Here is a 25,308-nt window from a genome sequence, read left to right as displayed (position 1 = left end):
ATTACTCTGGTGCCCTTGTGGTGCTGCCTATGAATGGATGTCTTCAGAGGGACCTGTGGTCAGCACCACTTCTGATAGCATGGTCCGTTACTACCTTGGGAATGGAATAGGGGCGTGCACGGAATAAAATCCTGCATTTAGGGCAAAAAATGTTTTAATTGGTTTCACTTACAATTTCTCTTTTGGCTATAAAGGGTGACTCTGTTGAATTTAGATTATTATAGTCCAGCCTAGAGTAGATACATGCATTGAAGCACACAGAAAAAGAGAAGAATAGCACAATGTGATTTAGCATCTTCAGAAGATAATAACGTTGCGGCACTTTTCGCTTCCTGTGGATCCCCTTCTGTAGATACCGGCTGGTAGGAAGAATGGCTGAGTCAAAGACTACGTCATTGTCTTTGCCTGTGAGCTGCAGCTGACACATAAAAGCATGTTCATGCACACACTCACACACCCATGCACATTTCAGCCCTATTCAAACAGTTATGTAGGTTTTTAATGCTAAGATTTAACATATAAGAATAGTGTGTAAGCTCTATTGCATACATTCTGCATAGTACAAGTCTAAAAATATTTGTTACCTTTTCTAAATAATTTTGTGTAAATAAGGCTTTCCTTATCTCTTACCAGCATTGTCTTTTGATGATTTCCAACACTCTCTTCACTTTTTAAGAATTGAGTTCAACAAAAATACATTTTTAACTATTGATTACAAATAGTGAGAGGAGTCTGGAACAGAGGGATAAACCTTTTTCCACCCATTCCAATGTGTTTTTAGTGTCACATACAATGTTTTGACTGCATTGAAGTGGCTTCTGGTGATGAGCCACGGGTCATAGGCCACGCCTTAATGCATAGCCCCTACCTTGGTAATTTTGGAATTGAGATCCCCTCTTCCAAATTTCTTTATCCTGAACATGTTTTTCTCCCCCTGCAGTAGCAGCCCTGTAATTGACCCGTTTCTTGCTCCGGAAAGAAGCGCTCCTTCAATTCCAGCAATTGCAAAATGTTCCCCCTTGAAATGCTAAAGGAAATAAACTACATAGTTGAGGAGTTTATAGCATAAACTGCACAATAAAAATGTCTTCTATTTTGTGTATTATCAAAATTGTCTTTGCATTCGAGACATGGTGTTTTATAAAGGAAACACATTGCAGTGGACTAACTGTCATGTTTGGTTAAGCAACATGTGCAATTAACCCAGATACTGCAATTAAGCGTAAAATGTTTTGTAAAGCTTTAATATTGAAAACTGGTAAGTAAGACAGGATGGGTATTGAACCCCTGAAGCTTCCAAACCAATTTCTCTTTAAGGAGAAATCTACAGGCGAGTAAATAACCATGAAGACAATTTGCTCTGTTGGATTAATATTTTAATAATCACACACTTTTTACATTATGAAAATATGCCATACAGAGTGTAAAAATAGTTTTGAAGATCAACTTCTCACAAACAAAAAATCAAAATAACCGGGTACAAAACTGAGTTAACGAAATAAAATGACAGAACAAAAATATTAAGAAGCGGTTTCTGAAAACAAGAAACATTTGATTTTTATTTACCACATGTTATTATGCAGACGTGGAGCCTACATTAACACTAACATTACCGACGGAATAAACCTCATAAATTAACACTAGTAGGTATTAATACATCATGGCGGAACAATTCATGTGTCTTAGTTTCATTGAATGACACTTAAAATTGCATATAAACATATTTATATGTGAACATTCTTCACAAAAGACCCACAATTACAGAAATGATGCAACGTTTGCGCAAGCACCTTCATTGCAATCTTAACTTATATCACTTTGCAATACAAAAACAACTTTTATGAGAACGCTATAGACAAATTTAGAAAAGTAAAAAATGGAAAAATATATTTTAAAACAAAGGGAAAAAGTCAGATACATACATCCTTTAAAAAAAGAGAATAAATTGCATGAACCTATATTTTTCCACAAACATATACAATTACATCAGATTATTAACATAACGTATGACAGTATGCAAAACAAGACATCCTTTACAACTCATTTCTTCAATAATTCATTTGGGCATTGTACCCACCACACATGACAAATCCACATACCTGAAGGGACAAGACCTTCAGTCTTCAAAGCAGTACTGTTCTGGTTTCAAGGAACATGACAAGAGGAATAGTTTCACCCACCATATGCCCATTTTAAAATTGATATGCTGAGTCTGCCATTTTTTGTTTCTTCTCCCCTCCCCGAATGAGCCCTGACTAACACCACCAGAAGCTAAAGTCCTGGCTTTCTAATAGCCCTGTGCCCGCCTCCCCGCTCCATGCCTAGGGATGGCGAGGCACAGACCGGCTCAGCGGAAGGATATTCTCTCGAGTGATAGTGTGCTTTACAAATCATCTTAACATAACGTAACATGTCATAACTCCACCGTCAACAAATAAAATGATGAGTCAGGCATCCGTTCACCCATCACAGGCTGGTTTTAAAATGTTAAACTTATATAATGATGAGGCAATGCTATATTTACATATCTTATACAGTTCCATCAGGAAACTAAAAAATGAAGCCTGCACTTTTTCTTTGTTCGTTTGGTGCTAAGAGTAGTTTTCTGAGAAAATATCTAAAAGGTAGACATCAGTCATAGGGCCCTGGCCCAACAAGCCTTTAACTTGTTCTTGAGTAAAGGAGGGGGTCATTGCAATAGTGTTTTATTGGGTATCACGCTAAGCGTTGATATAGAACTAGGTCATCGGTCTGACATGAGTCGGAGTTTTCTCCTCACACAACCTTGAACATTGTAGGGTAAGTTGGTTCTGTGGAAGAAATAAATTGGAAAATGTGTGTTTACCCCTAATTTTGGCTTAAACGATGTTACTGATGTATTTCCAGACTGCCTCACAAATTAAATATGTAAATAATGATGTTGAAATACATAGTTTGGATGTTGCATGATGGTGTTTCACTTTACAGATTAAAGTTTCTTCAGACTTCGATGAGCTGGTCTTTTCAATAGACTAAAGGCAAGATGCATACTATCCCTCTAACAGAATGCACTGTATTAAATAACAATAAATACTGTGACGTAATGTGAAGAAAAGTTAAAATTACAGCATAGGAAAATGAATCACAAGGAGCTTCTTTCCAACAGGCAGCACTTTCACGCAATTGGGTTCCCAAGGAACAGGATGGACTTAAGAATTTACAATCATCACTCTTATGTACAACACTACAGTTAAGAACTTGTCACAGGAACAGTTCAATGTTCAGTACTATTCAAAATGGTGGTCAAAAAAATCATTTCACTTCCAGCATCCGCTACAATTGTACATGCTGCTTAAGGCTTCCAACACATGCAGAGATCCAACCCATGAAGCAGATATTTTGAAAGACTACCATGTTCTCTGCTCTAGTTGTAGAGGTACAAGAAATGCTGAGCATGCAAAGAGACTTTGCACGCACTACCAGTACAGATTTGGGTTGTTAACACACCAATTTGCAAATGGATAATACAGGAATACACACTTTTCTAAAAACAAAAAAAATATAGACCAAGTAAAGAGGAAGGAATTCATGATCCAAAGAACGTTCAGAAATTGCCCAACCATACTAGATAGAGTGTTTGGTTGTATATCTATACATGTGGCAGATGCACAGACATACACACGCGAGAGTGCAGAAAAAGATGCTGCTGAATAAACTATAAATAAATAAAAAAAGAATTAGTCACCAGTCATCAATATTGGCTCTGAAACAATCTCGCATTTTTTTAAACAAAATGTTTTACAGCTTAACAAATCACAAAAAGTAGAAAAAATGGCAAATGTTTGCTCAAAACATACATTGTGTAAAGGAAAGGATGAAGACTTCAATGTATATACATGGTTGCGGCTGACAGTAGCGCATGCAGATATATCATTTACCGTTGCTGCTCTGAGAGTTTTGCTTTGCATGCTGGTTTTAGCAGGTGCAAGATAAGGAACCAAGAATGACCAAAACTGAATCAGTACTAAAAACTAAAAAAGTTATAGCAAACAGAAAACTATCTGTTACACTTACTTTACATTGGTATGAAATATCTACACCATTTTCCTAAGGCCTCGCCAGAGACAGCTAAGTGGACCAATTGCTTCCAACAAATTCATAAATACAAACAAAGAAAAATAAATGTTGCTTGGAGAATATTGGTACCATGCTAAAGTGATAGTCTGTGCAGTACAATTAATAGATTTGAGAATACCCAAGAAATAGAAACAGAATTATTTTAGCACCATAGACAACATACTACTACCAACTCCCTTAGCAACTGGTTCTTCGCTCTTTGGTTACTTCTCTCTCAAGGAAAGACATCTAGAGTATCATGTCCCCTGCAATACTTAATTAATTCACTTGTAAGTTGTTCTTTCTGACACTGGTTGCCCTGCTTTCTCTGAAGATTCATATACAGTGATGGCACCAGTGGGAACGGACTAGGATTTTAAGGACGTCCTTAAAGATGACCATTTTGTATAAGGTTAATATTCACATTAGGTGAAGTCATTTTAAAATGTACTATCATAGTAGTTTGCGGGCCAGTTTTCCTTCTTTTCAGTATGGGTGGAAAGTGAAGTCAGGTGGTGCATTTGCCATAGTCTTTCTTGATGTGAATAAGCTAAAGAATGTTCACAAGAGTTCTTGGGAATCACAGTTTCTGTGCTTATTGCTGAATCAGCAAATTCTCTCTATACTAGCTGGATGTCATTGACACAACATGTTTAATGCAAGCTATCCTCTGAAAGAAACAGAAACTCACTATGTTTGAAGGCTGCTGCTTCATAACAAACCAACTGAATTAAGTTAAATTAAATATCATTCTGTTGTACCACTAGGGTTTAGAAAATGTTAGGGTCATTATCTAAACTTTTCTCCTTTTATTTTTTAGATATTGCTTCCTGTTTTGTAATATCATTTAGTTCAGAATGGAGTGTGCAAATATTTAATGAAAGGCAGCTTTTCAGTTCTTCTGTATGATCACCATACTTATTAGCATGAATACATCTTTCTATACAGAGAGCACTGCAATCCTAACCCCGGTATCATACAAAATAAAGATGGGTCAATTAGTAAAACAAAAAACAGCCCGTGATTTGGAATCCATTGGAGGTGTAAGTTGTTTGCGTGACTTTTATATAATCATTGTTTTTAATATGGCACTGCCGACCACAGTTTTTATGTGTTGAAAATAATATGCGTTGAAACTACTGAATGAAACTGTATTTAATTTTCCGTCCTTTTTAACAGCCGACAACATACAGTCACACTTATGATGATATGGAGAAAAATGTGACACATAGATATGTACTAGTTGAAGCAAATTATTAGATTTTGAAGATGTTTCCAAGTCAATGTAATTACTATAGTCCACAGAAAAACAATTTCCCATTTGTGCTCATGCTATTTATCCATTGATCAATTCTATCTCAAATCAATTAGAGTACACGGAATAAAATCATGCATTTAGTGCAAAAAATGTTTTAATTGGTTTCACTTACCCTTTCTCTTTTGGCTATAAAGGGTGACACTTTTGAATTTAGATTACTATAGTCCAGCCTAGAGTAGATAAATGCATTGAAGCACACAGAAAAAGAGAGGAATTGCACAATGTGCTTCAGCACCTTCAGAAGATAATAACAACTTTGCGGCACTGCATTAAATAACTGCTAGCATGGTTTCTATAAAAACGTCAAGGGTTCTAACTGTCTGTGTAGTTTTCACGGAAATGCCTATTAATGCTGGCATAGAGATAAATCTCAGTGAATCTGTTTGAGTCAAAAGAGCCTCAGTCTTGCTTGGGTTCATCTTAAGAAAGTTTGTGGGCACCTACCATCAAACTTTAAAAGTACAACTTATAGATGCTGATGATATATTTGTTTCCAGCTAACAACAATAGGGGGTTTTCACTAAGACATTTTGTAGAAGATAAGGTAATACTATTTTATGTACTCATGACAGCATTTGTAAACTGGACCCAAAATATCTAAAATGACAATAAAATAAGAACATTCGGGGAATATTCATATACATTTAATACAAATAGAAAAGGCTGGGTCTTGTGTACACTTTTCCTAATAAGGAGTTAGATGTTTGGGGCATAATTTGCAAAGGTTGACAAGAGTATGCAAAACAACACTCAAGTTGTACTACTTCCCATACTCATAAATACTAATGTGAATCTCATCCAATGTGTTTATCATCAGTGTAACTGAAAATGTGGGCATGGAAAGAATAAAATACACTGACAAATGAATGCATGTAATGATTAAACAACAGTGCAAAGAGAGCCGAGCATTGTAATACTTTCTTTTTAAGGACACTGGAGAAGACATGAAGATTGGCTAGTTTAAAAAGATTTGATCCAGCTAGGGATGGATTTCAAGATTCCAAAGATGCTTTCAGAGGAGTGGATAGGGAACAGTATCAAATGCTGCTGGCAGATCTAGCAAAATCAGGGCACTGCTACCATTATATCCATTATCAGATTAACTAAACTAGAAATTAACACTTGCTTGGTGCTTATGGCAAGCCTAAAGAAATTCACAAATGAGTTCAGAAAGTTGTTACTCTACACAAAAGCACATAGATAATATATCATTGTGAGTTCATACATCATGCCAAGGAATTTTGGCAATGGGCTATGAAGTCCAAGGACAGATGTTACAGAAGCAGCGTGATCAAAGTTGGCTGCAGGGCCATGGATTAACTTCCTTAATATAGAGAGCACAAAAGCATGTAACCAATTTATAAAAACCTTCAGAGACATATCTCGTAAGTATTCCTTGCCCTTTCTGGACATCCATGTTAAAGAGAGCCTACTGGCATGGGGGTGCAGGGCTTCAATTCAATAATCAGAATTCAGCCAAGCTGATATGTGTGTGTGGGAATAATAACCTATAACAAGTGACTGCTTTTTCTGGTAAAACTAATTGTTTTATAATTTTAACTTCCATAACAAAAATAAAGAAAAGACATTTCATGACATTGTAAAATTTGCGGAGTTGTCTGGGAAAACCTCACAATGTGTGTGAAAGCAAAGTCCCTAAGCTACACACACAATTGATTGTAGGATGACCACTAGAGAGAAATGCATCAAATTCATCTTGCACTATTAGTTAAGCTTTGAGGGAGCTTACAGTGTGATTATTAGAAGGTAGAATATGTAAGTCCTATTAAGATGCTGTTATTTCCATCTGCAGAATTTCTTTCTTTGCTGGTGGGATTTCCTCTTACTACATGTCACATGCCTTGCTAGATGGTCACAACTGTGACAGTCAGAACTGTAGTGGTATGACCAAAGACAATATCCTATATGAAGTAACAATGCTAGATTTTCAGGGACAGTATGATAACAATGTATGGTGGACCAGTGGCATTCTTAAATGGTGACACATTCAGGTGCCCAAAGTGATTCCAAAGTATTGATGGGAGGACTAAACTACATTTCAGGTCTAGTATTACAAGCCATTTTTTTGTCTTTCTCCTGGTCACACACCATCGTACTATCCTTCTAGAAACACAACTGCGTATTTTAAAAAGCATTGGCTTCAGCAATTGACCCCCACTTCCCTGTTTTATAATCTTTGCATGTGATCCAAGAGCTTCTCGGCTATTAGTGTAAGACAAATTAAATACCATTGCGCAAGTACATTAGGAGGACATCTATTTTCAAAAGTTATTATGTTTAGTATCATTTTTACTTATTTGTCTGTTCGGTGAAAACAGTTTTAATAAGATGGATTTCTTTATCCCAACTACACTAAATAGATTTAAGCTATGTTTAGATTTATGCTATTTAATCTTGCACTTCTTCCAGCTTTTTCAATGTTTTCATAGTTCATCAGGAAGTCCAAATATTGAACATTCACTAAATAAGTATGGGTATGTTGCAGTCATTTTAGGAATAAATATCTTTCATTTCTGTTTATCAATGAGTTTACTTTGATTTGTGTTTATCAATAAGTATTTTCATATGTCACTTGGCATAGATATATTTTTTGTAGCACACGTTTGACAAACTTTACACAAACTAGCCCAACTTCTCATGAATGTTCTGGGACTGACAGATAAAGTTTATAAAATTATATTAAATTGTTTTGTATATCCATGAAAGAAGGATAAGGACAGGTAACCCATAAAAGATGCCATTTTCCTTGTTTTTGAAACATAATAAAAAAACAAACTAAAATCACAAATGTGAATGAAAAGAATAGTCAAGTGCAGATTCAAGAAACCACAAGAATGTACTTTTTTGTTCATCAATGAACTTAGATATGAATAAACAAATTAACTGGCAGTAAGTTTTGTACCCTGAAATTTAAACAGGAATGACCACTCCATTCTTAAAATATGTTGTGAACTACTGCAGCATGTATGAAGACAAGTTTCTGTTCATTCGTTAAGAAATCAACGTTCTCTGGAAGATGGGTCCCAGCAAACATACAGGAACAACAGAAGTAACTAACAAATCTGCAGCAGTATCACCTTCCAAAACAATTCATAGAAACACACAACATTAGACATGACATGGCATGCCAATCAAAGATCTAAGTACGTGCCTTAACAAATGAGAAATAAACAATTGGAATACTTCATTAACATACATTACTGAATATAAACAAAACGACCTGTCAGATTCAGATTCCTAAACCCTGTCTTAGCTGAAACGGAATCCTTTCACAACGTCCAAAACACGTCTTTAAATCACTACTGTATTGTCATTAAGTAATGATTTACTTTAACACTCAGTCTTATGAAACTGTGCTAATTTCTCCAGCAATGTTCAAGCATGACATGAGAAGTCACACAGGAAGTCCTTCACTGAGAAGTACATCTGTCTTGATTCTACAAATCCTGTTGATAAAAGGACCCGTGGCGCACATCAGCAGTCTTCTCAAAGTCATCCACAATGCAATGGACTTTCTCCATGCTTGAACGTTTAGCAGACAGGACCTTGAACCAAAGTCCATTCGTCCCGGTTGGCTGCAAACTGCACAAGAAGAACCAACGCCGATCAACAGACGTGTCCATCTAAACTTGGCAGTTGCTTGCCACACAGTCCGGGAAGCTGTAGACCTGCAATTTGGGCTGCAATTCTCCCAACATTCAACACCATTTATGTCTCCTTGGCTTTATCTCTTTTTGGCAATAAGCCATGGTGTGACTCCCTTGAGATGACAAAAGGAAAGAATTCAGAAGTTGTAGCAGCCGCTGATCATCTGTATTTGTGTAGCAACCACACAGCACTCAATTTGGCACATAAGTCATGCTTTTCAGTCCGTGTTAAAAGGTACAATGGCATGAATGAATGCAGTGCGCGGTGAACACAGAAGCAAACTGTGATTATAATCTATTAGCACTTGGTACAGTACATTTCATAGCATTTAGTCCATATTTGGTCACAATTGCATGTAAACTGGTTGATGGCACTCATTGTCAAAGCAAGTCACAAGACAGACAAAACTGTTAGAAAAATCAACAAGGTATGCAGAATGTATAAACATATATTTGTATATACATACATACACCAAAATATGCATGTATATGTATTAGAATGCACATACAGACACATACTTCAATAATTAAAAGATGCGCACATGGATCACTGAAAATAGGTGCAAGCAGCTAGATGTAAACATGTCTCTTGAAAATCTTTTTTCAATTTTCAATTATAAATACAAAATCTGGACCATTATTTACAACTTCATGCTTGTAAGGTTAGATTCATCACTGCAAAGAGACAAAAACACACACACAATAATATGATTAGTTATTTGCGGTTATTGAGAGTATCATGGCGCAATCATAAACTCATTTAACATACATCCAGACATATTTAGATTACAAATACAATTCTTTTAGTTTTCCAAATAGATTATTAATGGCAATGCCGATATGTGACATTTTTTGCATATGTCCATGATCCCATTGGGAATAGTTTTATCATTTATTTGTTTTAACTTGTTCCTACCAGTTAGAGTCATATCCTCTTAATCAAAACAGGCATACAAAAAATGCTCATCATACCAACAATGACCTAGGTTGTTTATGGGCCTTCAGTTTTAGACCGAGAAGGTGTACTGCTTATCACACTTTTTTTCAGCAGAACAAACCTCCCTTTCTCGTTTTTCAAGGGAAGGTAATACACCAGTCAGTAGCCCATCATAAAAACAAGCCTGCTCCCTGTCCAGACAGAAGAAGAAACCCTCACCCATAAAGTGATGAAAAAAATGTGAATAAGCGCGATAACACCTCACGGGCGCACCACCAATGGGACCCCTGGTAGGTACTCACCAGGCTGGCCCAGTTATCATCATCGGTGTTATCGGGCTAAAAGAACGGTGTCCGAGTGAAACACAACTGTGTTATAAGTGCAGTGTAAACAATATAGTGATGTCACAAAACATACAAACACATATAAACAACTACCAGCACGAACCCACAGTTTTATTCTTGTTCATTTATGCTGTTAGTATGTATTAAAAAAGTGAAAATGGCTACTACCTATAGAGCCAGATTCTCCTTGCCAACATGTTTCATTGCCATGGTGATATTCAGGCAATTTCTTCAGGGCAACAACTTTCTATGCCACTGCATTGGACACCAGGGTTTCAAATTACCTAACTCGGCAACTGTCTTTCATACCCGCCGAGAGGTCTTTAGGAAAGAACTTTTTGTCAACTCCATCTGTGAGTAACCTGGCCACTCCTTCCGTTACTTTTAACGGTAGTAGGAGCGCGATCGGCGTTCTATCGTCCCTCGAGGGTAGTAGGAGCGCGATCGGCGTTCTATCGTCCCGATAACACCGATGATGATAACTGGGCCAGCCTGGTGAGTACCTACCAGGGGTCCCATTGGTGGTGCGCCCGTGAGGTGTTATCGCGCTTCTTCACATTTTTTTCATCACTTTATGGGTGAGGGTTTCTTCTTCTGTCTGGACAGGGAGCAGGCTTGTTTTTATGATGGGCTACTGACTGGTGTATTACCTTCCCTTGAAAAACGAGAAAGGGAGGTTTGTTCTGCTGAAAAAAAGTGTGATAAGCAGTACACCTTCTCGGTCTAAAACTGAAGGCCCATAAACAACCTAGGTCATTGTTGGTATGATGACTGTTGAGTGGAGGGCGACCTAGGTTATTTCCCTCTGAGCTCCTTGTTTGATGTGCATACAAAAAATGCTGACAAAAGAAAGGTTTTTTTAAAAAACATAATTAGGTTTAAATGTGTATGGTACTTCTGTAAGTTTTTGTCTGTTACCTACTTTTATCTGACCTTTGGTGATGGCCCAGCCATGTTGTTATTTTTATATCAGTTTATTTTTGTATGATGGTCCTAGTATTAAATATTTGTGAAATGTACTTTGGTAAAGATCTCAATAAAGCAGAATTCTAAGCAGAAATATATATTGATAGAGCTGTAGAAACAATGCACTTGTTGGGCATATCTTCCTTTCAAAGTGTTTTTAAATTCATTTTTGATTTGTGAATGCAAACAAAGCCAAATGAGATAAATGACTATGGACTAAGATACAAAGATCTTTTGTTCTGAATTATTTTTGGCACAGGATATCCATAGGTAGATATAAAGAAAACAGGCACTGTTCAAAGTTAAAAAGACAGCAAGCGGATTTAGTTATCAAGATAGCTAAACAAAGAGGTTCAGGGGGAAAACAATCTGACCTCCAAAAGTGAAACAGTCACAACAAGAACATTAACAATATTTCTGAAGGACTGGCTTTCAGCCACCAGCACATTAATATATGTCTAAATAAGGAAGATTTAGCAGTTTGAAAGCAAGAAAGATTTTACTGCACAAAGGCTCGGTATTGCATTTTGTGAAAACTAACTAGACAACTTGGGAGGATTGTGTTCTTACTAAGGTGCAAGTATCTAATGTGATAAAGATTTTGTAGGGTATAACAGATTTACCGTTATTTTCAGTAGCAGCCAAAACTCGATTGCTAGGTTTTGTAGTAGACAAAGCCTTCAAATACCACTATGATATATGTGTGAATCACTGGTTGTAAAAATATTTATACCTTTTTGAAATCTTTATTAGACTCTAGTACAGGTATTTTAGAGAGTATGGGTCCTGGAAAAGGGTGACTGTTGTAAATAGAGGGTGTGGACAGTGAATTACTGCTCAGCTAAGTGGAGCACATGTTTTGCTATGCCTAGGATTCAAAGGAGAACAGAAATGTCTGTCTGCACTATTGTTCTGGGAAAATAACATCTGCCCTAGTACAGAAACAATTAAATCAAGCATAAAAGGTAAAGACAACTGAATGTTTAACAGATGTGTTAAATGTATTAAGTTGACCTGAATTACCCTTGGTTGGTAGTTTTAGCAATCATATGTGGGATAATGGCACAGTGTGGCTTTAATGGCACAACCATAGCCTACGCTGAATTGAATGGAGTTAATGTTAATGTTAATGTTAAGAGTCATTTATTTAGCGCACTGTCACCATAAGTTTCCTGGCGCTGAAAGGATACTGAGATTGGACAGAAGGGATTTAGTGGGGATGGGAGAAGAGCAAAGTTTTTAAGGATTTCCTAAAAGAAAGAAGGGAACAAGAAGTCTTGAGTGAAAGTGGGAGAGAGTTCCACAGCTTAGGGGCCAGGTGAGAGAAACTGCGACCACCAGATTTACTAAGTTTGAAACGGGGAACGACTAGGAGCTGGAGGTGGGTGGACCTCAGGGTGCGAGAGGGACAATAAGGAGTGATCAGGGACTTCAGGAAAACAGGGGAAGGACCAGTGAGAGCCTTGAAGACCAGGCAGTGGACCTTCAAAGCTATTCTTTCACTGACTGTTAGCCAGTGGAGTTGATGTAATAAAGGTTGGGCCGACTGCCATCTGGGGATTTTGAATGCAAGTCTGGCAGCCTGGTTCTGAACAATCTGTAGCCTGGACAGCTGGGATTTAGGAAGGCCGTGATATATCGAATTAGAGAAGTCCAGACGGGACATCACCAAGGCTATTAAGACTTGTAGCAAGGCTTCGGGAGTCAGGAGGTGGGCAACTTTCCGTATCCTGTATAGCTGGAACATTCAGGAGGATGTTACTGCACTCACCTGGGCCTTGAGAGTGAGCCCAGAGTCAATAATGACTCCGAGGCTCTTTACACAGCCAGCAGGAGAGGGAGGTGTACCGAGCTCAGTGGGCCAGTACTGGGGGCCCCAATAAGATGCACTTCTCCCAGGGAGGAGAAGCTCAGTCTTGCCAGGGTTGAGCTTTAATTGATTTTGATTCATCCAATGCTGGATGTGTGTCATGGCCGTCTGAAAGTTGGTGACAGCGTCAGGGGAGGTGAGGGGGAAAATAATTTGCAAATCATCCGCGTAATTAAACACGGTGACGTCCCACCTACCTAGAGAGTGGAGGAGGGGCTGAAGGTACAAATTAAAAAGAAGGGGGACAAGGAAGATCCCTGAGGGACCCCGCAAGATGACGAGACGCTGGTGGCGCTGAAAGGATCCAAACTGACTGCCTGAGATCTCCCCTCTAAAAAAGATTTAACCCAGGACAAAGCAGGCCCACAGACTCCGGCGGACTCGACACGGTGGAGTAAGATGTTATGGTCCACCGTGTCGAATGCCGCCGATAAGTCAAGTAGGACTAATGCCTGGGGTAGTCCTCTGTCGGCGTTGCTTCTAAGGTTGTCCAACACGGCAAGAATCACAGCCTCTGTAGAATGGGCTGGTCTGAAACCGGCCTGGTTGATTGCCAGGAAGTTGGACTCCTCAATGAATTGCGAGAGGCAAGTAGTGACATGTGCCTCCAAGATTTTAGACAGGAAGGGCAAGAGGGAGATGGGCCGATAGTTAGCGAGGACCGCTGGGTCCGCGCCGGGTTTCTTTAACAGGGGCACCAGTACGGCCTCCTTGAATGACTTGGGGACTATGCCAGAGTTGAGGGAAAAATTAAGTAAGGGTAGGATGCAATGTGGAAGGGTGTGACAAATGTCGCGAAGCACAGAGGGGGGACAGCAGTCCTTGGGGGAACCAGATTTCACACGGGTGGACAACTTGGCGAGGGAATCCGGATCAAGTGTAGGAAACCGGGACAAGGTAAAGGTATTAACGGGGGGGATACTGCTGTGGCTAGAGAGGGGGAATGGGGAATAGAATTTTTAATTGTGGCGATCTTATCAATAAAAAAGGAGTTTAAAGCATTGCAAGACTCTGCAGAGGGAGGCAAATTCGTACACTGAGTCTTATGGGTGTACATACATATATATGTGTGGTTGTTCATATATATGTACATATATGTTTCCATATGTATATATAATCATTGATGTAACACTTTTGACCTCACCCTTGATGTAACTAATGAATTACAATTTTTTTAACTAATCTTATAGATGAAATTACATATTAGATTACCATGAACACTATAAAAGAGAACACTAAAAATGTGTCATTACTTATTGGTTTCAGTAAGTTCTCTTCTTTAGTAACGTTGTTATTTTAGGTGGTACTTATTAGGATAAATATTGGGAGGGCATATGCATTGCATTTGGTATGCAAGTTATTGATTACATGATAGATGTGTGATTTATGAACTGTGGTACTAACCATTACTAGCAAATTTCAAAGGCAATCCAGTTTTAATTTGCAGCCGCAACTTCACTTTAACTGTGTTTTCTTCAATGAATTTCTAATTTTTGTTTTACATGTGTTAGAACCAAAGCTAACGGTGAGTGTGGTAACTGTAGATAAATTCTTTTTATACTCCTTGGGCCTTATAATTGGCTGTTTAAATATATGTATAACATATGATATTGGCTCCATTTGAATTTAAAGTTGAGCTAAGGTGCATGTTGGAAACATTGCTGTAAAGCCTGTGAGGACTAGGATTTTTCTAAAATTGTTACTTAGTATTCACACTTTGTGGAATGTTTTGTATCTTGTTTGCAACATTCAATAGTGATGTGAATCTTTTCTTTCTTTTTGGCCCTGATGAAGCAGGAATACGATACTTCAAAACATGTTGGGCGGTGTGAAGATGAACAATAGAGGCTCTGCGCAACATCTGTATGTATAACCCTTCTTGCACAGCAAAACTGTGGACATTTAAAGTGAACGGAATATCATAAAGACTCCACTGTAGCTGTTAAATTGCACAGTAATGGCTTGATGCAGTCCTTGTATCTGTAAAGCGTATTGAACAGTAAATAGACTATTTTACAAAACAATTAGTGTGGTCTCTACTTACTTACCTTCTGCATATGTTATTAGTCAACCTCCTACCACAATTTAAGTTCCATTGAAGTACGTATTAGAATCATCTATCCATAACTTCACTTTAATTTCTGTTTTTTTTAATTTTTAGTTTTTTCATCACATGCAAACACTCAACAGTTCCGTGCACCCATCTATGCTTGGGCAGCTATCCCCTGCTGCTCACCAGCTTTGCCCATGCACAGTGGGAGTTGGCTGCAGGAATTGTGGTCTATCACCACTGTGCCTGTGGTCATGTATAGGGAGGGAGGACCACAACACTTTGCTTTCAGCCAGGTCAGACGCACAAACCTCCCTGTGAGGACAACACCTTCTGCACACAGACTTTGGACATGCAGGGCAAAAGATACCAGTAGGTGGCACAACCTGCAGCATGCGTCATGTGGGCAACTCTCTATGCTAGACCTCCTGCTCTAAGAGGAGTATGCTGCGCGTGGCAGGGTTCCATCATGCCATGGCCAGTCTACCGCTCACTGGCATAGTTAGAGGTAGGAACTGGATTGCAGCCAGGCCCTGTACCCAAAATTACCATATGCATGTGGCTGTTGGCCACAAACTGCAGTTAAAGTGCACTGAATAATTTTTCTAAGAGTTTTTTTTAGGATTCCCTAATTATGTGCCAGATTCCCTTATCCGGAGGTCCATAAAATACCGTGGGACACCGAGAGTGTCCAGGATTCTGAGTGTACGTTTCCCTGATCCAGTCATAAAAACATTTGTTGGTGTTATTTATTTTATTGCCTACTCCACCCCAACACCTGGGGGTCAAAGTAGGCTGACCCTGCTCCTTTCTGCCCTGTACTGTGTTGGGAAATGCTGGCCACAACCAAAGTTGTTCTGTGATAGCCAGTTAATCATTGTGCAGTGCATTCGCAAATCCGCAGACAGGTTTGCACATCCACAATGGACCATGTAAGAAAAAGCTCCTCAGTCCGATGGTGTGCCTTTATTTTTTTTATTTAATTTACAAATGCTCCATGGATTAAGGAAGCCCTGGAATATCCATAAATTGCTCCAGATATTTCTAAAATTCAACCTCTTCAAGAAACATTTTAAGCACTAATTTGTGGAAAGCAACTGATCAGATTTATACCAACCCATCTACAGGCACTTTCTTGTGTAGAGGTCTATTTACAGGCCAAGTTTCAATTGTTTATTCTGTATTGAGGAGCAAAGATTCCAATCAGATTTAGAATGTGGAATTTGACTTTTGGGACTACTTCCCTCCCTGTGCTTCCATTTCCATGCTTGTACTTGAAGGAGCTGCATGGAAATTGCCAAAGATAACCCAAACTGAATATATGTTCTTTTGGAAAGTATCATTCCGATTCATCAAATGATGCCAAACTTGTTAAGAAAACAAAAAATGCCTTTTCAATGGAATCTCTATCCTAACCATAACCAGAGAAGCACATTCGCTGCATCTGTAGTACAGGTGGAGCGCAGGAACTGCAAATCTGGCACAAGCTTCACTGGGATGGGACCATGAACTAACCTAAATCCCCATGCCCCACACCCTTAGCCCCATAGCCCAGATTCTTAACATTATACCCCAGACTCTTAATCCCATATCATTTAAGCATATGTCCATGTCCAATACTCATAACACCTATCACCAGTACCTTATGCCTTATATCCATAACACATGACAGTTAATCCCTGATCCCCTTTCACACAATCCTTACTTCAATCTGTTTTGTAAACAAACAGTTTAGGAAGTGCTCCATTCTTAAAGTATTTCTTTTTTAAACTAGTAATTGTGGTGTGTTATTTGTATTTTCAAAGCTTTGAAGCAATACTGATGTGGCCCTGGATTTTGCTTTAGAAGCAGAAAAAGTGGCTGAGATCCTTGGAAGCTTACTATATACGTTGTAAACAAACAGTTTAGGAAGTGCTCCATTTTTAAAGTATTTCTTTTTTAAACTAGTAATTGGGGTGTGTTATTTGTATTTTCAAAGCTTTGAAGCAATACTGATGTGGCCCTGGATTTTTCTTTAGAAACAGAAAATGTGGCTGAGATCCTTGGAAGCTTACTATATACGTTGCGGTCCTTCTTCTAATATAGTCAATATAAAATAACAGTCTATGTGACCCAAAATTATGCGGGGTCTGTTAAGTGATAGGGGTAATGCAGGCCCGGATGAAGATTGAAACTAAACTTAACTTTTGAGAGAATTTTTAAATAATTTAATTTCATGAAGAATGAATGAAGAGGCAATAATATTTGAAAACTACTAAGACCAGAGCTTAAGGTAACGCTTTAGAGAGGAAGTCATTAAATTCAAGGCCAAAAACTTTGGAAAGTGATAGCATTTTTGGGAAGACTAAATAGTCATGCATCCACAATTTTGTCTATGACAGACAATAAAAGACTAACCCTAAGTGAAGACAACTACCACAGCCCCACGTCCCCCATTAAAACTAACTATATTTTCTACACCAAACGCCCCTCCAAATGGAAGAGCACCTTTTTACAACACCTCCCAAAATCTAGCGCTATTAAAATCCCCCATGGTTACAAACTTGCAATTTCTCCTACCTCTATTTTTCCTGGTGAAAGAACTATTTCCATCTACAAAACTGGAAACATCCTGATTCAAGCCTCAGAGCAGCACCTCACAATTTTTGAACTCCTCTTCAACACTCTTTCTGACCAACTATCACTACCTACCCCTCCCCAACACCCTCTCAGCCCCAAATCCCCTCTGGACTGCACACAGCCACCCAAACTCCTAACCCTCCCTGTCTCCCTATTGACAATCCCCATACAACAACTCCCACTCTGTCACCCTCACCTGAGCTCTCCACTCCTTTCCCCCTCCTCTCACCAGCCCCCTCCCACACCCCCTCCCAACTCTCCTCCGCCTCCCTGAGACAAATTCCACACACCCATGACACTCCTACCCATAATGGAACATCCCTTTCCCTAACTCCTATACTACCCCCCTGCACCTCTAATACACTCCTGCAAACCCTCATGTCTCCTAATGACCGTCACCTTCAACACCCTTTCACCCCCCTAGTACCCCTCCTCCCCCTCTAAACCATCGCATAATGACCCCTCATTTCCCTGCCCCTTCCTCCACAAACTTCACTTCCACCCATTACGTTACCTCCACATTCCCTATCGTCCCTTTCCCCCCACCTCTCCCCCTTTGCTCCCCACTTCCCACCAGACCTGGCCTACACACCCCTCCCCTCCCCTGGCCTTCCACACGCCTCCTTCAAACTCAGAACCACCCACATAACCCCCCCCCGACGAATCGCCCTCTCCAAGCAATCAACCCGTTCTACCCCACCGCTCCGTCCCTAACTCCTCCTCCACCCCAGCCACTCCCACTTCCATCCTCTCCAACCTCAGCCTGACACTTCGTAATTTGGACTACAATCTCTCTACCCTGGCTACTGAACTTACCCTACTCAGAAAATATTTCAATTGGTTCAAATCCTACAAACCCATAGCGCGCCCCTCTTGGCCCTCTGCCCCATGTGCCAGCCCTCGGAAACTCCCATATCCCAAGCATTGGTCAACAACGCCTCTCCTCCCCCGCTCCCACAGACCCCTCCGAACCGTGAATACCTACTCCGCCCATGACCTTTCTGTCCTCTGCAACGCATACCTTAATATTACCCTACCTAAAGATCCTTCCCCCTCTCACTCCAATGTTCCTGTGATTTGGGGGACTAGCAGAATCACCGAGTCTCCTAACTCCCCTAGACCCCCCCCTCAACTCACCAGCATTCAACTTCTCTCCGCCCCTATCACCATCCCCAAACCCCTTACCTGCATGCTCGTGAACTGCCGCTCGACTGTTCAACATGCAACCGAAATCTCAGAAACCATTCTTAACGAAGATACCGACATCGCCTTCCTCGCTGAAACCTGGCTCAAAGACCACTCTACACCCATCCTTGACCTACTAGCCCTCCCTGGCTACTCTGTTCTCAGAAAAGACAGACCTGAAAAAATTGGGGGAGGTCTAGCAATCATTTTCAAAGAAGAGCTACAACTCTCCCCAATTACTAACACTGACTACACAACTTTTGAATACTTAGGAGCCGAACTTAAAATGAAAAGCTCCCCCCAATACAACTTCACAACATCTACCACCCTCCTGGTGAACCCCTTCCCTTTGTCGAAGAACTATCGGACCTTCTAACTAAATCGCTACTTTCCAACTCTAAAAATATCTTTCTTGGAGATCTTAACCTACACTGGAACGAACCCGATGACCCTACAATCAACCTTCTTAATAACCTTCTTGAGAATACCGACCTCAAGCAACTTTGCCACTCCCCAACCCACGTCAAAGGAGCTATTCTAGATGCCATCATCTCCAACCCTGATCTGACATCCTTACCCAAAATCATCCCTATCGACTGGTCAGACCACCATCTCATTCTGTTCACGATCTCCCCCCCAGCCCCACTCGCCCTTATAATAAACAATAAAACTACTGGAACATAAACTCCAATCCCAACTCAGTCTCACCCCCCCACTCTTCAAATGCAAATGAACTCACTGAGCACTTTAACAAAACTGGCTCTGAAGTTTTAGACCAACTTGCCCCTCTGAAAAGTAAAACGCTAGAAAATGCCTCCTCTAAATCATGGTTCACCCTAGACCTTAACAAAGAAGGACGCTCACTGCGACTGGCAGAAAGAACCTGGAGACAACACCCTTCCCCATCCCATCTGGCTATCCTCAGAATTGCAAGAGCCTCTTACAAAAAACACATCTTTTTGGAAAAAGCATCATTCTTTTGTCTACAACTCGCTTGTGCCAAAAACAGACCTAAAGAACTGTTAAACATTATCAGAAATCAAACATCACCTGCACCTCTTAAACCGGTGGCTACCACTAAAAAATGTGAAGAAATTGCCAACTTTTTCTATGAATAAATCTCTAAAATTGACAGTGCCTTCCTCGATACCCATCCCTTGCTCAGCCCTCAACACACCCTGGATACTACACCCTATCCACCCCTCCCTTTGAAAACACCCCTGACTCCTTCACTCCTCTTCCCATCGCACACACACCCTGAACCCCTCCCCACCATCCTACCGCTTAAAAATAATGCCTCATGCCTTCATGGCATAATTTCCACTCCGTTTCTGAACAGGAAGTCTTCAACATCCTAGCCAACCTCAAACCATCCTCCCACACTAATGACCCTCTCCCATCCGCACTCGTCCAAGATCTCAAACACATCATTGTCCCCTACTGGACCAACATCATTAATGCCTCCCTCTTAACAGGGAGTGTTCCCATCTCCCTTCAACTAGGCCAAATCATTCCCATCCCCAAAAATCCCAAGTCTGACCCCAATGACCCTAACAACCTCCGCCCTATCTCCAACCTCCCTCTCCTCTCCAAAGCCCTCGAAAAATGCGCCCTCCTCCAATTGGACAAACACAGCGACACATTCAACCTTCCCGACACCCTTAAATCTGGCTTCCGCAAAGGTTGCAGCACTGAAACTGCACTGCTCAACATAGTCGATGATATTCACCTTGCCATGGACAAGGGCCAGACCTACCTACTCATCCTCCTCGACCTCACCGCTGCATTGGACACAGTTTACCACCCAACCCTAATCAATACACTCAAAGATCGCTTCGGTCTTAATGGCATTGTCCTTAACTGGTTCACCTCCTACTTCCAACATAGAAGCCAACAAATCAGAATTCAAAACTGCCTATCCAGACCAACCTCTGTCTCCCTAGGTGTCCCTCAAGGATCCATCCTCTCTCCCGCCCTTTTCAACCTCTTTATGGAACCTCTCACCCTTATATTTAAACAAGCTAAAATCAGCTATCACCTGTACGCTGATGACACCCAACTGTACTATAAAATAAAATCCCATGCCGATATCCTACACCTTAACTCTGCACTAACCAAGATCCAAACATGGTTCCATAACAACCATCTTAAACTCAACCCTAACAAAACTGAGATCATCCTCTTCTCTACCAAAAACAACCCTCTCCCCATCCAAACATGGATCGCTGACCTTAACGCCCTAAACTGCTCTCTCTCCATCGCCGAATCTGTCAAATCACTCGGCATCACCGTTACCAATAATCTCACACTTAACTCCCATGTAAAGAACTCAGCAAAAAGTGCACTTTTCATTCTCCTGCATCTCAAAAAAATCAAACCTTTTATTCCAGCTGAAGACTTCAAGTTAATTATCCAATCTCTGATCCTATCCAAAATCGATTACGGAAACGCCCTTCTCTCTGGTACACCCAAAATCCACCTTGCCCCCATTAAATCCGTCCTCAACCTCGCAGCTAGACTAACAACTAACTGTAAACGTTGTGACCACAGCTCCCCTGCCCTCAAGACCCTCAAATGGCTCCCCATCGAAGGCAGATCCCCCTATAAAATTGCCTGTATTACACAAAAAGCCCTTTACGAGAAAACCCCATCCTATCTCTCAACTAAACTTAACAAAGCTGGCTATGAACGAACCTTGAGAAGCACCAACTCTCTTCTCCTCATACCCCCACTTCTAAAAAAACGCCTCGAAATCCCGCTCCTTCTCTGGCAAGGTCCCAACCATCTGGAACGCCCGCCCCATAGACCTTCAATGCAACCCTTCCTATTCCAGCTTCAAAAGAAACCTCAAAATTCACTTGCTCACAACATTCTGGGGAAATTAAATCCCTGATCTCCTTTCTGACTATTCTCCTCCTTCCTCCTTTAGGCAACTCCGCCTACCCCCTGCACTCTCACCCCCCTCCTGACACCCTCCACACCCCCTACCCCTTACTATACCCACCCACTCCTTACTGTCCACTGAGCCCTCCTTGTCATACTGTAAAAGTACTATTTGTAACAACTGACTGGTTCTTTCAATTGGTTCTGTTTATCCTGTATGTACCCTTCTCACTATGTATGCTCTGATACCCTCGGGTGGAGCTAGCGCTATATAAAACCTTCAAAATAAATAAATTAAATTAAATAAAATAGGCTTAATGGCAGGTAGACCCCTGGTCTAGGTTATTGAATTCTGAGAACAAAATGGAAGACAGAGTGGGCAAAAGGTTTTGTAGGATTCCCAAACTGGGCAAAGGGATGCAGAGAAGGACAAAGGAGACACTGCAGGAAAACATAATAGATGTCTGATAGTAAAAGTATTCTGTTGATCCTTCAAATCATGACATCGTATTTTTTCTTAAATGCAATTTACTAAAGGAGTAGATTTGATGGCTTTGACACCCCACTTAAAATCCTTGAATTGTTCAGCCTTTTCTCCCCTTAAAAAATTTCCAAAACCGTTGTAATTCTTACACTAAGAGTAACTCCAAGCAGTTATTTCTTTGAATGAAATGTATGCAGTCTCCAGGGAGATGCAGTGTTTACAATTCCTCCTCGCACAATCATTATGTGATTGTCTTCTATTTCAAGATACCTCCCTAGTATAGCCCACCTTAAGACCAAGACATCTACTTTGTAGACTGGCTCCATTCTGATCAAGGCGATAGGTAACCAATACATATAACAAAGCACTCCTGAAGGAATTATTTATAAATTATTTACACTGCAAGCGATTGAGGCTGATCAATGTGGTCCAACCCGTGGTAATGTCAATTAATGAGAACAATTCCATTTCACAGGAACCTCAATAAATCGGTGTACTCTGTGCTTAAATTAAGATACATGTATTGGTATATTTAATAAAAATATACAGAAACACTGACAACAGCCAGTTATACTATTACATTTTACTTTTTTAAATACAAAACAATCAATGGTACCGTTGCAGTCGGAGACAACTTATAGGGAGGATCGCATAAATACAGATACACCAACAAGGACAAAAAACCAATTGGCATGTTTTTAACCAATAAACTAGCATGGTGTAAAACACCACTCAGACTGATAAAATTGACTCCTAATTAAGAGGATAAATAGTTTCAAAAGACTGATGTGGATGAAAAGTCAACGTTTTGATTTGTTGGTGGAAGAAATCCATGAGACCATTCTCAGGGCAATGAGTAGAGTATAGGACCCATACTGTAAACCTCATCTAATAATAACTTCTGCAGAAATAGTTGAGCCACACTAGACACCATATAAGTATATGCTAGGGAATCATTGATTTTAAGGAATCCACAAATGGAAGCTTTAGTATTGAAAAATTATGGCTTGCTGTTTGACCTGTCGCCAACTACCACTTTTTCTTCACAAAGGTTTCCAGTTCAGAAGGTAAACTTTCCACCAGGATGAACGTGGTCCCTGTATAGGACCCACGTTCCATCACGTTTCCCGTAACTTTTGACTTTGACCTGGTCTAGCGCAACCAGAAAACCATGGTTGACGCTTTTTGCTTTTTGACGCTATTTGTATTTCAAACTTAAAAAATTCAAATCTGAGGTTCGACTTTTTTTTATAATTTTGGTGTCATTTTATTTATTGATCTTTGCTCCAGTTGTCTAAACTGCTTTTGGATTTTTCTTGTGTTGTGTTTTTACTTTATTACTGTTTGAGTACTGCATAAATACTTTACACATTGTCTCTAAGCTAAGCCTACCTGATTTGAGCCAAGCTACCAGAGGGTTAAGCACAGGTTTATTTAATTACCTGGTTCAGCCTGACAGGGATTGTGATTATTATTTTAGGTGGGTTCTTACTCCTCCAAACTAATACTCCAGTTCCTAAAAAGTTGCATGGGAAAGAAACACTCTCATTTATGAAAGTGTGTTACTCTGTGGGGAAATATTTATCATGTTTACATATGCCTTTACGCTGGAAATGTTACATTTGCCCTGGAAATTTTGCCTGTGTGCATTTTATGCTTGGGAGTACTTAATTATATCTGCAGTTGTTGTGGATTCCCTCCAGTATTCCTGAGATCTTTAGTAATTCTCATAAAAATCAAACAATTTGTTCCAAATATATGAATCATCCTACTGGGGCCTATGTCCTACTTTTGGGGCCATGGCCTTGTGAGTTTAATAAAAGAGTGTGTTGACTACTATCTAAGCACCCACTTATGTTTTTACAGTGAGAAAGTTTCAACGAATTCATAGAGGATTTTTGAGAACTTTTTCAATATAAGACACACTGGTGGTTTTGTGTTATTTGTAAGTAATAAGAAAAAAGAGTCTGTGTTTTCTGGACATGTGAACTTAGATGTCTTAATGGCGATATGATGATCTTCATTAATAGGGTTAATTGATGCAACACAAAGAGCACAAAGTTTAATTTCACAACCAGTCACATCATCTTACCTTCTGCCAACAGCCAGGCATTGGTAGTCCGTCTGGACCCTGTACAGAGGTAAAGAAAGGAGTTCCCATTTTAAGCGTTATTTCATGGAAAGTCAAAAGCCAAATATTTCCATTTTCACAAACAGCCCCTCCCTGCTTACTCAAACAGTTTGCACTAGCTTCTCTTACAGTGGCTCACATATGGTGTGTTCCTCCTGCTTGGTTTGCTGGTGTTCACATCAGTAACAAATGTGGCCTAAAAGCAACAGTAAGAGGCAGATTGAACCACTTGCATGCTTATGACGAGCCCAGCTCGTCATGAGGTGCAGTGCAGCTGTGCTCGTGACGAGCTGGGCTCGTCATAACGGCTGCGGCACTCTCCCACGCGGAGAATTCCACGCCTGTGCGTGCGTTCTATTCGAGTGGGCGGAGTCATGACGAGTCCAGCTCGTCATGAGCACTGCGGCCAGCGTGCGGCCCCTCCCCCCCGCACCATGGGGGAATTACCCCTGCGGCAAAGGGGTTAATAAGAATGCATGCAACACAGAGCAGCAAGGCAAGTTGAGAGAGAGCTGAACAGCGCAATATTCATAAATGTGTGGGGATCTTCATCTGAGGTCCTAGCACTGGTGCACCAGTAGCTGCCTAGCGTCAAGTCAGGCACTTTTGCTGAAAGGTGGCCTGCATTATGGGCAGGATTGCTTTTTGTGCAGGAAGACATAACCTCCAGCACAAAAAAAATCCAAAGAGGCCAGTTCCTCTTTCTGTTCCATGATTCAGAATGTATCACACATAGAAAGAGGAAGTAAACATATTTC

General features: G+C 40.2%; 1 protein-coding gene across 1 annotated transcript in view; it reads right to left on the bottom strand.

Moving 5' to 3' along the window:
- Positions 1-1,361: 1,361 nt before the first annotated feature.
- Positions 1,362-25,308, bottom strand: part of LOC144820297 (uncharacterized) — a 192,435-nt gene continuing 168,488 nt past the window's right edge. Inside the window, exons 26-27 of the mRNA XM_078677878.1 lie at positions 24,512-24,550; positions 1,362-9,756 (exon numbers count right to left, since the gene is read on the bottom strand). Of these exons, the coding sequence (XP_078534004.1) occupies positions 9,754-9,756; positions 24,512-24,550 (42 nt within the window). The 3' untranslated portion in view covers positions 1,362-9,753. The remainder of the gene's footprint in view (positions 9,757-24,511; positions 24,551-25,308) is intronic.

This window comes from Lissotriton helveticus, chromosome 2_1, assembly GCF_964261635.1.
Source record: "Lissotriton helveticus chromosome 2_1, aLisHel1.1, whole genome shotgun sequence".
Taxonomy (NCBI): domain Eukaryota; kingdom Metazoa; phylum Chordata; class Amphibia; order Caudata; family Salamandridae; genus Lissotriton; species Lissotriton helveticus.
This window is presented reverse-complemented; position numbering and strand designations above follow the sequence as displayed.